At 37.3% G+C, this 15,885-nt stretch overlaps 1 protein-coding gene across 2 annotated transcripts in view; it reads left to right on the top strand.

Annotated features, from left to right (window-relative positions):
• CERT1 (ceramide transporter 1) overlaps window positions 1-15,885 on the top strand; it is a 79,862-nt gene that overhangs the window by 11,224 nt on the left and 52,753 nt on the right. For both annotated transcript variants that reach the window (XM_086868919.1, XM_086868920.1), the window contains exon 3: window positions 13,640-13,756. In XM_086868919.1, coding sequence (XP_086725045.1) covers window positions 13,640-13,756 — 117 coding nt within the window. The remainder of the gene's footprint in view (window positions 1-13,639; window positions 13,757-15,885) is intronic.

The raw sequence follows: 15,885 nt of genomic DNA, 5'->3' as shown, positions 1-15,885 counted from the left end.
AACAGCTCTATTGAGGATTTGTAAAATATTAGACCTCACTTTTAGAAATGCATTTATAGAATACTAAATCAAAAAGTCAGAATACTTTTCATCTACTAACATAAGCTGCAGCTGGCCATCTCTTTTTCAGATGCTTCCTGAAGTTGCTTGCTTAACCACCCTTTCTGTTCATACATTCAAAGTAGTTTGTCATAGCTTGGGTGTTGTTTTCTTCTTCTCCCAGTTCATCTTCTTCCCTCCTCCTTTTGGCATATACTTTAGTTGCTATTTTCTGGTGTTCTTGTTGAATTCTAGTTAGGGTGAATTCAATCAAATCGTGTGGCCAACTTCACCACTTGTTAAATCTGATGTGTCTTTCCTCTCAACTGAAGTTCATCATTCCTTAGTTAAGAAGACTAGTTGGAACAGAATTTACTACCCCAGGTCTCCAGGTATTTAACTGAGATTTTATTGTAACTGCTGCCTAATATTTTCTTAAAGCTTTTTAAGTTTAAAAGCGGTCTTTTAAGGATAAGTGTTGCTCTTATTTTTTTTCAGCTCTTTCAAAACTAATTATGTGTGCATATGTAGATCTGTATGTACACACATGCAAATATATACATATATGTATAAAAGAATTAGGGGTAGATGTGATGGCAGAATTTAGACTGACAATTCAGGTCAATTTTAAACTTCAGAATGAAAGCTTTCAGACTGACATTCATTAGCAACATGCCTTGTGCTTTTAATTAGTTCTTACACATTGTTAATTATTTCTATACATTACTTAATACACAGTAAGTGTTATAATTTTGTATTCAAAGCAGTCACTTATATCTGACTTACATCCTAAATTATCTGTGGCTGTGCAGTACCATGGAGCCAGTACCATATTTCTAGCCTGATATCTTTGTTTTTGATGGTCCTAGTTGCTGAGGCAAAGGTAACCTAATTGAAGAGCTCTTCAGTGAGGGATGGGGAAGGTTGGATGAAAGGACAGGTATAGAACTGAAGTATGCATCTTTTGCCAAAACACAGGGGCCCAAATTAGGATCTTTTGTAAGCACCTGATGCTAGACTGCATGTGGTGTGTTGCTGGAGAGCTGTTCCTTTCCCAGGCTATAGCCTTGTTGCTTCCTTGTCCTGTTGCTGGGTTTTTTCTTTTAAGTCGCCTGCCTACCAAGAGCAAAAACAGCCTTCTCAGCTGTGAGGTTGCATGTTTTCACTGGCTAGTGTTTGACCATTAAGGAATTATTTATGGTTCTGGGGCCATGGCTTTTCATTTGTGTCCATGGTTTCAAGATCTTTGGTATCTCATGCTTAGTTTTTATACCATAACAAGAGACACCTGTTTCCAAGGTCTAGTTCGTAGAGCCAGTTTTCATATCAAGTTAATGAGATCGGCTCAGGACTGGGAATTGCATAGTTAGCTTTCCTGTTGCTAATAATGTTAATGCTGCATTTATAGAAATGCTTATAGAGTTATACTGTGTTAAGTTACTTATGTTTGGATTCAAACCAAGCTAATCTTCAGTCTTAGTTTGGTGCTTTTGCAGGTGCATCAGGTCTCTGTTCTAGATGGAACACTACTGATTTCCTAGAACTGGAATCTCCATTCCCAACACTGTGAATTTAAGTCCAGAATGTTCTGCTTTGTCAGCTCAATATAGTGCTGTGAAGCATGGCTTTTGTCTTAGGGAAGAGTACCTTCTCTGGATATTCACTCATGATTTTCTTGTGAAATCCATATTCTGTTACCAACTGGTGTATGTGAGAGAGTTGGGTCTCCTGTGCTACACTGTGGTACATTGTCAGAGGTACAACTAAATTAATCAATATACAAATAGTTATTTTAGCAGTGCGAGTGTGATTCCTGCTCCTGTATTTGACAGTCCAATAAAAACAAACTTTAAAAAAAGTGGCTTAGACAGTGTCTCTGCATTCTCTAAAGCTGATACAAAGTTGCTTGGGTTCCTTCCTGACTGATAACTCTAGCTTCTTGCTGTATATTATGTGAGTCTTAAGAAGTTTAACATGGTGATTTGTAATCAATTCTAGCTTGATGTTTTTCTATAGTCTAATTCTCTTGGTTGTTTTTTTTTTTCCCTGACTGATGCATGTTTTTGGTGGATAATGCAAATATCTTGTTCCAACTGTAAACCTGAGAAGTACTATGTGAATTTCTCTGTAGGGGATTCACTTTGACTTGGTTCTTACCAAAGCAATAGCATGCATGCTTCCATTTCCATAACTGATAGTTAGCTCTAAAGGTAAATTTAATGGGTTAGGCCAAGTCTCAAGTTCTTCAGACTATGTTTAAACAGTACAGGCCCATTAGTTATATCCTGATTTCTCTCTGTGCATATCTAAATCTGTTAATACCAATTCACTAATCCATGGAGCTTTTACATGTATCTGTTGTCACTAGTAGATCACTTAAAGTGACAGCTGCAAGCACATGCTGGTTTACAGCTATTTCAGCCTTGCCCTCTCTCTTCTAGTAACACAGAATAGCCGTTCCATGTATTTGACTAAAGTTTAGCTGACATTTCAAGTGCACATTTGTTATACTCTAGGTCTTGCTATTACAAGTAATTTTTTTGAGTAGGCACTTGAGAATAGCAGTGTCAGGGGTATGTTTACTTAAAAAACAGTACAACATGAGTTGATGCTACCTACTAATTCCACTTCATTAACACAGAAATAATTTGATAAAATACTAATCTAAAAAATTGTATACTGTAAGATACTGTCCTATAAGATAGATTAATTCCTCACAAATATGAAAATGGTTTTATATGATCACTTTTGCATCTACATCTATTCAGCAGGTATGCAGAAAACCAGATTGACCAGGTTTACACCTGAAGTCTGTAATTTCAAATTTTAAATGTGGTTTCAGTGCTAAAGTAACATACAATGTATGCTTGATCCAGACTTAAAAGGACAGTTCTCCCATGAGAGAGTTTCTTTGCAAAGGATCAAACTAAGTTAATTTTAAATTTCCATGCTACGTTCACAAAATAACTTTAAATTCTGCTTACATGCTTCTGCTTTCACTGGCCTCTACTTTAGCTAGATTTTGAAAAGATAAGATCATTACTTAAAAGAAAAATAAGTGTTTAAGGCATTTTGAGAAGAAAATACCCTGACTAAACACCTGAAGTGGAATATTTGGGGAGTAGCAAAGAACGTAAAAGCATTTAATTGGGTTTTATATTTTTAAGCCTATTTGCTTTATAAGGCTTTTTTCTACATGTGCAAATATGCTATTATGAGGAAGTTTTCTTTTTAATGTGTTAATGAACAAGAAGTTAGATATCCCATATTTTGCCCCTCCCTAAAGGTTTATCATTTTCAATAGGCATAGAACTGTCTTATTTACTTGCTTGTTTGTAAGAAGGTTTTCCTATACTGTCATAAAAGAAAAAAAATACTGTACAAATAAATGTGCAAAGAGTGCAGCCAGCTGATGTAACTAAAAAGTGGGTTCTTATTGCTTAAGAATAACAAGGAAAGGCAAGACATTATAGTCCAGTGTTTCTATTAGGTTTTTATTGGATTTTAGAACGAAGAAAGGGAAATCAGAAATTTTGTGTTGTGACTCTTGGTAGACTTAATTCAACAGATTTGTGGATCCACTTGGCTTTTCTTGGGGCAGCAGGAGGCAAATATTACAAATATAAGAAATTAGAACTTGTAATGTCTTTTAGGACTTCAGTACATTATTAATAAAATGTATTATAAGTAATGAAGTATAATGCTTTCTTTAAGTTGCTCCATCCTGAGACTTAGATCCAGGATAGATACTGATATTAAAAAAATCCTTGCAAAATTAATTGCTTCAGTGTTTATAGTTCTAAAGCCAAGTGTCTTCAGAAATAAATCATAGTTACAGAAGGATCTTTTATGATTGAAGAGCTTTTATGATTGCACTGAGTGTACCTCATGGGGCTGGGGGTCTGCTGTGCAGTTTCTGTCAGGAAACTCACAGGTTGTCCTGCAGAGAACATGTCATCTTCAGTGGACACAGTGCAGGGCACAGCTGAGCCCTGCAGTCACTGTGAAACATCCCAATGTAAACAGAGTTAAATGGCAAAAATGCTGCTCAGCACTGTGTAAGAAAGAGAGGAGTGAGGAAAAGGTGTGAGAAACAGCTGTCTGGACAGGAAGAGATGCTCCAGCCACACAGTGAGTTCCCCTGCAGCATGTAGAAGAGAGCATTGTGCAGGTATTTTTGGTGTAACCCATGCAGAGAATCACACCAGACCAGACAACCACACTGCTACCTGTTTAGAACCCAACCGTAGTGGATGGATATGTCTTGACAGATGCTGCAACCTCCAAAGAGCCCATGCTGTAACAGATTTACCACAAAGAATTGCAGTGATGGATACAATCCTTGCTAGAGCTTTTGAAAGCATGAGGAAGGAGTGGCAGAATTAGTGTTAGACCATAGCCCTCATTACCAATCTCCCTGTGCCTCTCCTGATTCTCACCATCCAGCTCTACTTTGCAATAAATTGTCAGTTTTCTCCAAATCTAATCTGTTTGACCATACTGGCAGTAGGTAAGTGGTTTCTGTGTCTTTATCTTGACCCATGAGCTTTTCAGCGACTCTGGAGAGAAATATCCTAACTTGAAAAATACTACTATTTAGTATTTAATAAGGCATGAATGACAGTGCCTTTGACTAGTCTTGTCTGGTAAAATCCTAACCATGCATAATATTATTTGGTAAAACACATGTTGTGATTCAGCTGATAGGATTTTTCCATTGATGATTTTAAGTATTATTCACAATGTAGAATGCAGCTTTAAAATCAGTGGTACTTTATTTCACTATCTTTCTGTTCAAAGTTTTTTGAAAAGTTAACATATTTTTAGCCATTTTACATTTTGAAAGCAGGGGACAATTTCTTCACAGTTTGGATCTGTCATGAATTAAATGCTTTCGAAAAATTATTTTAAGACATGCATTTTTTCAAACTTGTCCTGGATTTTTCATTTGCTTTTTTCTGGTTAACTAATCACAGCCATTGCCAGTTCCAAACTGGTTTTACATGGGAGCTGAAATACAGTTTTCATGTGTGCTTTTAGAAGGAAATCCTTCTGTCACACAGCACAGATCTTAAAGGAACCTTTTTGTTTTCTGATTTTGATAGCATCTCAATGTAGATACAGGTAGAATGTGTTCATGTAACTTTTTCCTTTATTCCCGTAGTCAAAGTACATACTTTGGTGTTAGCCTCAATTTCCAGTAATTGCAATGTTTGTCTTGCTTTGATACATGATGCTTACTGAGAATCATGGAATGATTTTTTAATTTTCTTTATTTAATGTCATTACCTACTACATTGCATTGCTTTCCCTTTTTCTATTCCATCATGTTAACTAATTTTTAAGGTGCTCATTATTGCATTTCTATAGCTCATCATATATTGTGCCTTCTCTTTTTTTAACATAGGATATTGGTTCCAGTATCTGTACTGTATCCAGTACTGGCTGTCCATTGCATCCTAAATTATCACATGCACATCTCTCCCTTTGTCCCGTTTGCTGGCTTCTGTTGTGAGTTTTCCTTGCTTATAGGTGAATGCAGTGCTCTTTTAAATTTCTGTTTGTTTCAAAAGTTATACCATGTTACAGAGGCAGTTTATTTTTTTCTGATTGTTGCTTGTGCCCCTCTCTTCTTTCTTGTCCTATCCATATTATCCTGGAGTTATCTTTTAAATTTCCTGTTGAAAAGTTGAGAGGATAGATGTGGTTTGGGCATTTGAATGAATACATCCAGGTCCAAAACCTATTGAATGATCTGTGAAAACTAAAAAGCAAATCCATAGATTGGTGGTAAGTGCTCTGAGCATTTGGGTTTTTTGTGGAGGAAGTGGTAGTTTGTTCAGGTACTTTGTAACTGGAGGATTTCAGGAAGTTGAAGAACAGTGCAAAAAGGATGCTTTTTCCTGAATTCCATGGGAATGATAAAAAAACTAAAGAGCAGATAAATTGTACCTTGCATGGTGGGACAGTGACACTGTTCACATAGGAAAAGTTTATTCAGCTCTCTTGAGCTGGAAATGTTTTTTATGAATAGCTATGGTCTGGCTGGCATCTCATTTTCCAGGGTACAACTTTGTCTACTTTTATAAGAGGTATTTAAGTCGAAACTGGTGAAATTTGCTATCTTAAAAAGATTTACAGGCATATTAACGTGAAGATGCTTGCAGACAGACATCAGAGTTGCAGAGTGTTGTTTCAGTATTTCCTTGGCAGATGAAGCAAAGGACTGAATGCACCAAGTTGGATTCCAAGTGAAAAAGAAGTGATATCTGGATGGTTTGTCCCTATACACATGCTACATGCAAAAAAAACCAAACAACTGTGCAAGCACGAGTTACAGCATTGGCATCAATGAAATATATGCAAAATGCTTTAGTCAGCTTTATTTGGTAAGGCTTCTTTTGTTTCTTAAAAGCTGAGTATTGGCATTTTTAATAGCTTTAGGTGTGGGAGAATAGATTGTAAAAGAATAGATATAATGCTTCAGGCAATCTTGCCCCTGATAAGGTTCAGATGTGTAAGACAGGTGACCATCATTAAAGGAAAAGGAGCATGGAATGCTGATTTGTACTGACCAATCACAAAAGAGTGAAAGGGCACACAGGTGTTATGCATAAGGGGAAAGGATATGAAAGTCATACTGGGGACTAATAAAGTGCTGGTGCTTGAAACCATTCTCAGTGTCAGTTATGTGTCCACTGTCATTTTAGGTACTCTGATATAAGGTATATATGTGTAGGCCATTTAAAGTTTGATTACCAAAACATTAATTTGTTTTCTCAATTTTCAGTTAAGTGACTTCTGGTTGACACCATTCTCAAACTGACTCAGAAAAAAAGAATGTTTAGTTCCCTTAATTTGCGTTGAGTTGCACTACGAGAAGCAAAGGGGAACATCAGGTTTCACGTTTTAGCTTAGGCTAGATGACAGCCTCTGTTAATTTATGCTAGTGGCATTTATGTCTGAGATCTAAGGAATTGTCATTTTCGTTTTGTGTAGGCCTCTATTGTTTGTATTGTGTCCTAGTTCCCAGCCCAGGATTTTCTCAATAAGAAAAACCTTCCAAATTTTAAAATAATTTCAGTTTAGGTAAGTTCTAGTTCTGCAATGAGAATAGTGGCAGAAGCATGCTTTAATAATTGTAGTGTGCAGACATGAATTGTATCTACTATGAACACCATGACTTTCCTCTGTAAGAAAAGGACAAAATGCCATTAGCATTTGGAGTAGTGGGAGAGATCAAGCAAAAGTTTCTTCATTCAAGGTTTGGTTTTAGTTTTGTTTTTTTCTCCTTGCATGGAGTACTCCTGAAGGTTATACTCTACTCTTGAAGGTTATAAAGTCTATAAAAACACTTTATCTTTCCTGTGTGATTTGCCTTTAGCACCCGAACCAGTATTTTTCAAGTAGATACTGCTCTGAAGCTTGTTTTATGAATACCCCAGGCTTGACAACTGTATAGCAGGAAGGATTTTGTGGCAGTGAAATCAGCTATGACTCATGAGACCTGAACTGGCTACTGACTTCCTCGGTAACTGTAGCCAAGTGAGTGTTTCTGCTTAGAAATGTTTAGAATTTAAAAGCTAGTATCCATGGTTTTGGAAAGATCTAGGATGATTGAATACTTGGAATTGCCTTTATTTCTATAGGATTCTGTGCTGGTGCCTTAGAAAAAAGTTTAGGAGTCCTACAGAAAGGGTGTTTGTGGATGCTGGAGGCCTATTTCTTGCTGCATGTTCTTGAATTAAATTTTGATTTAGCTGTGGGGGCTTTTTGTTTCTTTGTTTGTTTTAATGTGGGCTCCCAAAGGAGCTCTTGGTGTACACAGAGGTCACCTCTGCCACGGACACTTAAGTCTGTGCAACTCAGCTTTGAAAATGCTGTAAATGTTTTCAGGTGCCCCCATTTGAAATGTCGTGATCTGGATTTTATTCCACAATGCCCTCTTAATTTATGTATGTTGCTTGAGACTGCTGTGGGTTGGGAAAAAGCAGCAGATCTCCAAGGTGCTTTAAACCCTGAGGATAGACAGTGGACTCCAGCTTGCTTCCTGCTTCCCTGCATAACTAAAACATTCCTCTTTCTTGCCTTATCTTGATTGTGAAAGGTCATTAGGACATATCCTGACCTCAGCACATGTCCTTAGCTTGTTACAGATGAAAATCCTTATTTATCCTCCAAGGTCCTGTCATATGACTGGCTAAGAACAGTACCATTTTAAAACAGCTTCTGAGTGTAAAGGGGATAGGCAACACTAGGCTAAAAACAGTGAACTTCAGAAAGAAATTACATCTAAATTAAATGAGTTGCAGTCTACAGGAAGAAAGTGAAGAGAAATGGAAAAACTTCCAGGAAGCATAAAGGAATCAAACTAGTCTGATGAGATTGTTAGAAGAATAAAGGACAGACCTGAGAAGTTGTGAATAATGCTTTGTAGTCTTTGCTAGATGCAGCTACAGAAAACAATAAAAGTACTTATAGTCAGAAGTAAACCAAGGAAGTTTATCTGTAGCTCAGGGGTAGGAGAATGTAACATATGCTGCCATAAAGTTACATACAGAAGTCTGCCAAATTACTGGTGAAAATGAAATGTGAACTCTGGGCTGGTGGAAAAGGGGGTTAGTCAGAAACAATCTGATTTGTTCGGTGTTAGGAAAAGAGCACATCACATGATTCAGGTGATGTATTTGTCTTTTGTGTTCAGTTAATTCAGGGTTCTTCCAATGGTGCATGTTTCCAAAGAAAAAACAAAACATCAGAGGCAAATGATGATAAACAATGATTTTAATAGGTCATTTATACATACTGCAGGGTATTAAATAAGTGAACAGCAAATCATGTACCTGCCTTCCTTTTGAAGTATATTTAACCTTGTTAGTGGTTATTTCTTTTATTTTAGCACCTTGATCCAACAGGATCACTTGATCAGCTGTATGTTTTTGTAACATGGAACTGCATGGTGAGCTGACATATATATATATATATATATATATATATATATATAAAACCCTAAACCTGATCTATAGAATCACAGAATATGCTGAGTTAGAAGGGATGCACCAAGATCACCGAGTCCTGTGCAGCAGAGCCTCAAGAGTCCCACCATGTGCCCATGAGCTTTGTCCAAACACTTCTTGAACTCTGTCAGGTTTGGTGTTGCCCACTTCTCTGGGGATCCTCTTCCAGTGCTCAGCGATGCCCTGGATGAAAAACTTACTCTCCATATCCAACCTACACCTCCCCTGACTCAGCTTCATGCCACCTCATTAGGTCCTGTCACTGGTCATGAGAGTGAAGAGATCAGTGTCTGCCTCACTGCTTCTTGTAAAAATGTTAAAGACCACAATGAGGTCTCCTCAGTCTCTGTCAGGCTGAATAATCTGAATGGCTTCAGCCTCTCCTCATATGGCTTCCCCTCCAGACCCTTCACCATCTTTGTGGCCCTCCTTTGGATGTTCTCTAATAGCTTTACGTCTTTCTTATATTTTCATGCTTGAACCTGTATGTGATAAGCAGAGGTGAATTCATAACACTGTACACAGAGCTCAAGTTGAGGCTGTCCCACTGCAGAACAGAGTAGGACAATCCCCCGCTTTGAGAGGGTGGTCAATTATATATATATATATATTTATATATATAGTGACTTAGTCTCTTAACTTCATGTAATGCAGAAGTGTGTATGCAGTAAATGGTGGAGAAAAGTGTTTAAAGCTTTCTATAGTCCTCAGAGAAAGTATCTTCTTTCCATGTCTTAGCAACAAGGTACAAATTTTCAAATATATTAAAAGCTGCTTTGGAAAGAAGGGGAATACAAAAGCCTGTCTTTGAAAAGAAGAGAGGTGATGGTGATAGTCTTAAGCCTCACTAGAAGATGTTTAGGTTAGCGATGAGATTCAGGGGAAAGCAAGGATGATGGTGAACTGAAATCAGTGCACCATGTGGAAGCATGCTATCAGTTAGTGCTACAGGCTTTTTGGATGAATTTTGGCAAGTCTTTCTAATCACATACGATGTAATTGCTTGTAATTCTTCCCAAAAGACTTCCAAGAATCAGAGATCAAGCTGAGGAATGCTATCATGTCAGGAAAAACCTTGATAGCTAATCTTTCTAGATTTTCTTTTTGGGTGATTTTTTTTAGAATATCTCTGGTTGTTGTTGTATGTTCCCCATCACATGACTAAATGAAGACCTGTCAGGACTGACTGGGAACCGGCACATGATACATTGCCTTAGCAGGTTTACTGTTCTAAAGTTGATGAACTTCTTTTACATATATAGTAATAATTATAACAGAAAATGCAGCTTGAAGAAGAGAGACCTGAACTAGCAGATGCGTATTGTCCTATATTGGGTCTATGTGGTGAGTTTTGGTAGCAGCAGGGTACAGATGTGGCTTCTGTGTGCAGATGGAGAAATTGCCTCTGTATGTTACAGACCCAGCTCTGTCTGGATCCAAGATGGACCTGCTGATGGCCAAGACTGAGTTAATCAGAGATGGTGGTGTATTGCTTCTGTTGCAACATACCTAAGAAAGCATACAAACTGCTGTGCAACATGGATTGGGAGGGAGGGCTGAGAATATTTGACAGCAACAGCTCTGCAGATGCACAGGTCTTTGAGGAAGGAGGGGGAACACGCGGTCAAATGCTGGAGCATTGTTTTGGTTTAGGGTAAATTTGGGATGAAACCTCTGAATGGGGGTCCTTTTAGAGAGCAGATTTAAGCGGTTTTTATTTTTATTGGTTTGGGAAAAGATTTTTTTGGAGAAAAGTGGAAAATAGCTATTTAACAAATGAAGTATCTATAAGGATAAAAATTGAATAATATTAACAACAAAACTTCTTGCTGTTTGAAGAGATGATAAATTTAGAAAGTCCTTGCCATGGGTGTAGTTTGGTTTGCTCAGTCTCTTATCAGTCCCTCTGGTGCTGGAAAATGCCAAGGCCCAAGCCCTGGTGTGCTACAGATGTGAGCTCTTGCTGTTTTCTTAGGTTTTCAGTTTAGAACGGGTTTGAACAGATCTAAGAAAAAAGGAAAAAAAACAAGTCCAGGAAACTGCTTTGCCTTAGCTAGCTAAAAACTAAAAGTAAAGAAGAGCTCTGTCCTGCTGTCTGTCTGTGCTGCAGACACCACAGTCCAGAAAGCATGCGGGGGAGTGCTGTTTCTGAAAACAAGCTTCATGCTTCTTCTTTCCCCCCGTTTGTTCTTGGAACCAGCTTTAGAGATGCAGAACTTAATATCCAGCATAAAAAGAACAGATGACTGGAGATACAAGCATTATAAAGTCATACCAGAACAAGCACACATTCCCCTGCAGCCTGCAGGGGAGACCATGGTAAAGCAGATTGTCTCCCTGCACCCACAAGCATCTGTGGGGTATGGGAAATCCATACTGGAGCAGCCTCCTAACAGGACCTGTGGTCCCATGAGGAGAGGAGCCCATGTTGTAGCAGGTTTTCTGGCAGGACTTGTGGCCCCCTGGGAGACCCATGCTGGAGCAAGCTGTATCTGAAGGACTGTGCCCTATGGAAGGGACCCACACTGGAGCAGTTAAGGAAGAGCTGCAGCCCTTGTGCAGGACCCACATTGGAAAAGATCACAGAGGTCTGTCCCATGAGAAAGTTCTTTTGCTGTACAGGGAAAGAGCATGAGGAAGGAATAACAGAAAGTATTTAGACTGACTGCAACTCCCATTGCTTGTTGACCTGCAATGCTTGAAGGGATGTAGTAGAGGAAAATAGGTAGTGAAGTTGAGCCTGCTTAAGGAGGAATTGGGTGCCTTTAACTTTTTTATTATCCTACTCTGACTTGACTGGTAATAAATTAAACTGTTTTCTGTGAGTCAAGTCTGTTTCGCCTGTGGCAGTAACTGGTGAATGATCTCCCTGACATTATCTCAATTCATGAGTCTTTCATCATACTCTCTCCCCTATCTGGCTGAGGGTAGTGCCTAAGACTTTGGTGGGCACCTGGCATCCAGCCAGGGTCAAACAACCTCATGTCCCTTTTTACACCCCTTTGTATGGTTCAGTGAAGGCAAAGGAATGTATAGACCCAGTTTTGAAAGTTGGTTGAATTTAATTAACTTGAGACGATCAGGTATTAGATAATTAGTATATAGTTATTTGCTTGATTTTAAATTCTTATAGTTGTTGGAGAGTTTTTGTATGGGAGGTTTAAATTCCTTTAAAATTGAACGCTCAGATGCCTGACCAAGTATAATGAAGCTTTAAGCTTACACTTTGTTTTTTTAATGTACATTTGTTAAATTCTTTTTAGCTCATTTTTTCATTTGGCAATTTGAATTCTGTTATACTTTTCTTCTTCCTTAGTATATTAAACACAGAGTAAGACAAAGGCGTTGTTTTTTGGGTTTTTTAAATGTGTAAATAGCTTCTGATTTCCAAATCCTTTGAAAAATATTCTCACTAACATTGGAATGGTGCGCATGACAACAAATGAGAGACTTACTTCTAGGTTTTCTTTTGTAACATGTTCCATGAGTGATTCACAGTCTTTAAGTTTGCAGGATGCATATATTGACAGAGTGGTCTTTGTGTTGTAAAGGGTATTCCTAACATGCATAGACTTGTCTTCAGCACCTGGTATCAAGATTTGTGGTCCTTTGGACTGTATCACTAGCCTTTATCCTGGAGCCTGTTAGCCTCTTGTAACTTCTTTAATGTGTATTTTTTCTTTCTATTCAATTTCAAAAGGGTGTTTAGGTACATCTATATTACGTGTCCTTAAAAATGGCTTTCAGAGATGAAGGGTGTGTATCAGGGTACATAGCAAATGAGATAATTGTTTTCTTTCCCTGTACTTTCCTTAACAGCTTCACTGTTAGATTTGTAAAAGCTTACTAGTATTTAAGGCACTTGAACAGAAAGTTAGATGCAGTTGAGTGGAGTTGTGTGAAAGGATTGCATGTAGCTTCAATTATCTGTGAAATACTCATGATGAAAATAGTTGAGGCAGAGCATGTCGCGGCTTGTTTAAGTTCCTGCTCTGACTTGTCATTTAGATATAGTCTGCTCTTACAGTTCTATGCTGGTTTGTTTTTTTTCTGTGATGTATGTATTTCATCTAAAATTAATACTCATAATGCTATAATACGGTAATGTTACGGAATTGTTGTTCTGTTTCGAAATTAAAATGTATATATATAGGAATATTTAATGGTATGACTGATATTTTTCTAACGGATTTGTTTCAAAGTATTTGAAAATATGGAATTTATTATGTGTGGAATTTATTTATGAAAAATATTTTATTTAATATATTTATATTTAATATAAATATGTTAATATAAATATTATATAAAAATATATATAATTTATTTTATATTAAATATATTTATTTTATTTAATAAGAATGTATTACACAGGCTTTTCTATTTCAGAAGATCAGCATCTTTCATTATGAGAGTATATGTTCATTATTTGGTACAGCTACACAACACAGAATTCAGGATCTAGGATGAATTTGAGACAATATAGACCAGACTTTCCAATTAGTGTTTAAGTGTCAAAATAATCTATGAGGTAACATTGATCATGTTGCTAATTTTAGCTACTCTTGCACTCTCTTCTGTCACAGCCCCATGACTTTGATGAATGCAGATTTGATATCAGCGTGAATGATAGTGTTTGGTACCTCCGGGCTCAGGACCCAGACCATAGACAACAATGGGTAGATGCAATAGAACAACATAAGGTAGGTAATTTTCTGTTTTCTAATTTCCTTTCTCATTCCCTCATTAGATCAAGCATAGTGCTTGCAGAGAGTTTTAGCTTCCCTGTACAGTCATTAAAATACTCACAGTATTTATGACGGGTAGGAGGTCAAGATTGAAGCTCTCTGTTAAATTTATTTCAAAGGAATTTACTTGCTCTCCATAGATAAGATGTTACTGGGGGCTAACAACTGTGATCCTTGAGCTCTCTAGCTTGAAACAAAAACAAAAGCTTTTATTAGTGTTTGAGTGATATTTTCGAGGTTTTGTCCATCCTCTTCCTGATTACTGAATTGCTTCTTATCTATCCTAGATCTTAGCTTGTTAGTCTTAGAGTCGGTTCTCTAGGTTATCATTCTGGTTTTAGGCTACTCTTTTTCATCATTTGACTGCTTTTGCTGATACGATTACTGGCTTTGTCTCTTTGTCTTTTAATGCACTATTCTTCATCCGCATTTTGGTTCAGCTTTCTTAATCTGTTCCATATATCTTCCAATGAACTTAATTAATTTAATTTAATTTTAAAAGTGCCTGATCTTCAAGCCCTTTAGGTCAGGTAGAAAGTATACAAAACATCTATTATGTTATCAGATACAAGATAGGCACTGTCCCAAGGTGTAGCATTAAACTACAACACCTAGCACAATGCAGCCTCTCAATCTGGGTTACAAAGGTATTACAGGAATACAAATTGAAATAGATATCCAAGTAGGTATGGATTTTTACCTTCAACTTCTTGAAGCGTTCGTTGTCTGTAGAGGTACTGTGAGCAATTAAGAAGTTTCACTGTTTATTTCTCATTCTTTGCAATAATCAGTACACATTCTTAAATTTAAAGTGCTGTCTTTTAATAATGGTTCTCTAAAAAAAAATCATGCAATTTGGACTATTCACTCCTTTGTATCTTGGTGTTTTGCCTTCATTTTGATGCAGAGGTAATATTAAAACATAAGAAATTAAGTTGCAAAGTCTGGATTCTTTGTAGTCTAAAGAAACAATATGAAGTTAACAGTGAAGTGTTTTTGAGGCAACAATACTGCAATTTATTCTTAGTACAATACCTGAGAGAAATTTCTCATGAGGATACACTGAAGAAGTTACTGGATTGCACATCCATAGAACTGGCATTTCAAAAACTGGTTTATAAGCTTGGATGTCTTCAGGTAGGGTTTAGTGTAGTCATGGAACTTGATAGACCAAGGCTAAAATTTAGACTAGGGTTCATGAATGATTTAGAGGGGGAAATGCAGAACTTTAACCTGAAGTTGTGTTGATGCTAAATGCAAAAAGCAGAGAACAGAGCCTGTATGAAACTAAGTCACAGGCTTCTCATTGTGGCCTGAGAAAGCATGAGAGAATCCAAACAGTCCTTGGTAAAGGACTACAATTTTAGCAGGTGGTATTTAGGAAAACAGTCAAGGGGTAGTGTTCCACTTAACCAATGATAGCAGATGTGTTGTTTTAATGATCAATGAGAGTTTTACCTCTCGGACCTTCTCAAACATGTCTATAAAAGATCAAGAGTAATAAACTTTGCTCTCCTGTTCAACGCACAAGGGAGTTATGTCATGCTTCTAGCCATACCTCATCTAGTGCAACAAAGTTGGATAAGCAGAAATGCAGCCTGTGTCACTGCATGCTATCCTGTAGGAATGAGTGATGGAAAAACCCGGATCCTGTCTTAAACTCTGCTCATCACAACCTCAAACCTTTTTCATGCTATTTTTCTATTCCCTGTTGTAAGGCTCACCTTAACTGTTGCTGATTTCCGAGCTGCAACTTTATGGAATTACCAGCACATAATACACGTTTATTGAATGGTAATAGTTTAAAGTTTGCCATTGGAAGTGTTAATTTGGAATTGTTTCTCTGTATTACTAAAAAAAAAAAAAAAAAAAAATCTTGTGTTTTTCACCTGTAATCTTTTGACCTGCATTAGTACTCAGCCCCTGTCATGAGGTATCTGTTTATTTTCCTTTGTCTGTCTGGTATTATTGGTAGGCTTAAATTGTCATATTCAACCTCCTTTTCAGATCATGAATGAGTATTGAGGAGTACAGATTCTGGGATTCCAAAAGTGATCTGCCTTTATAAAGAAGCCTGATTCATT

Source organism: Cyanistes caeruleus, chromosome Z, assembly GCF_971803275.1.
Source record: "Cyanistes caeruleus chromosome Z, bCyaCae1.hap1.1, whole genome shotgun sequence".
Classification (NCBI taxonomy): Eukaryota; Metazoa; Chordata; class Aves; order Passeriformes; family Paridae; genus Cyanistes; species Cyanistes caeruleus.
The sequence above is the reverse complement of the archived record's forward strand: the minus strand, read 5'-3'. Positions and strand labels throughout refer to the sequence as shown.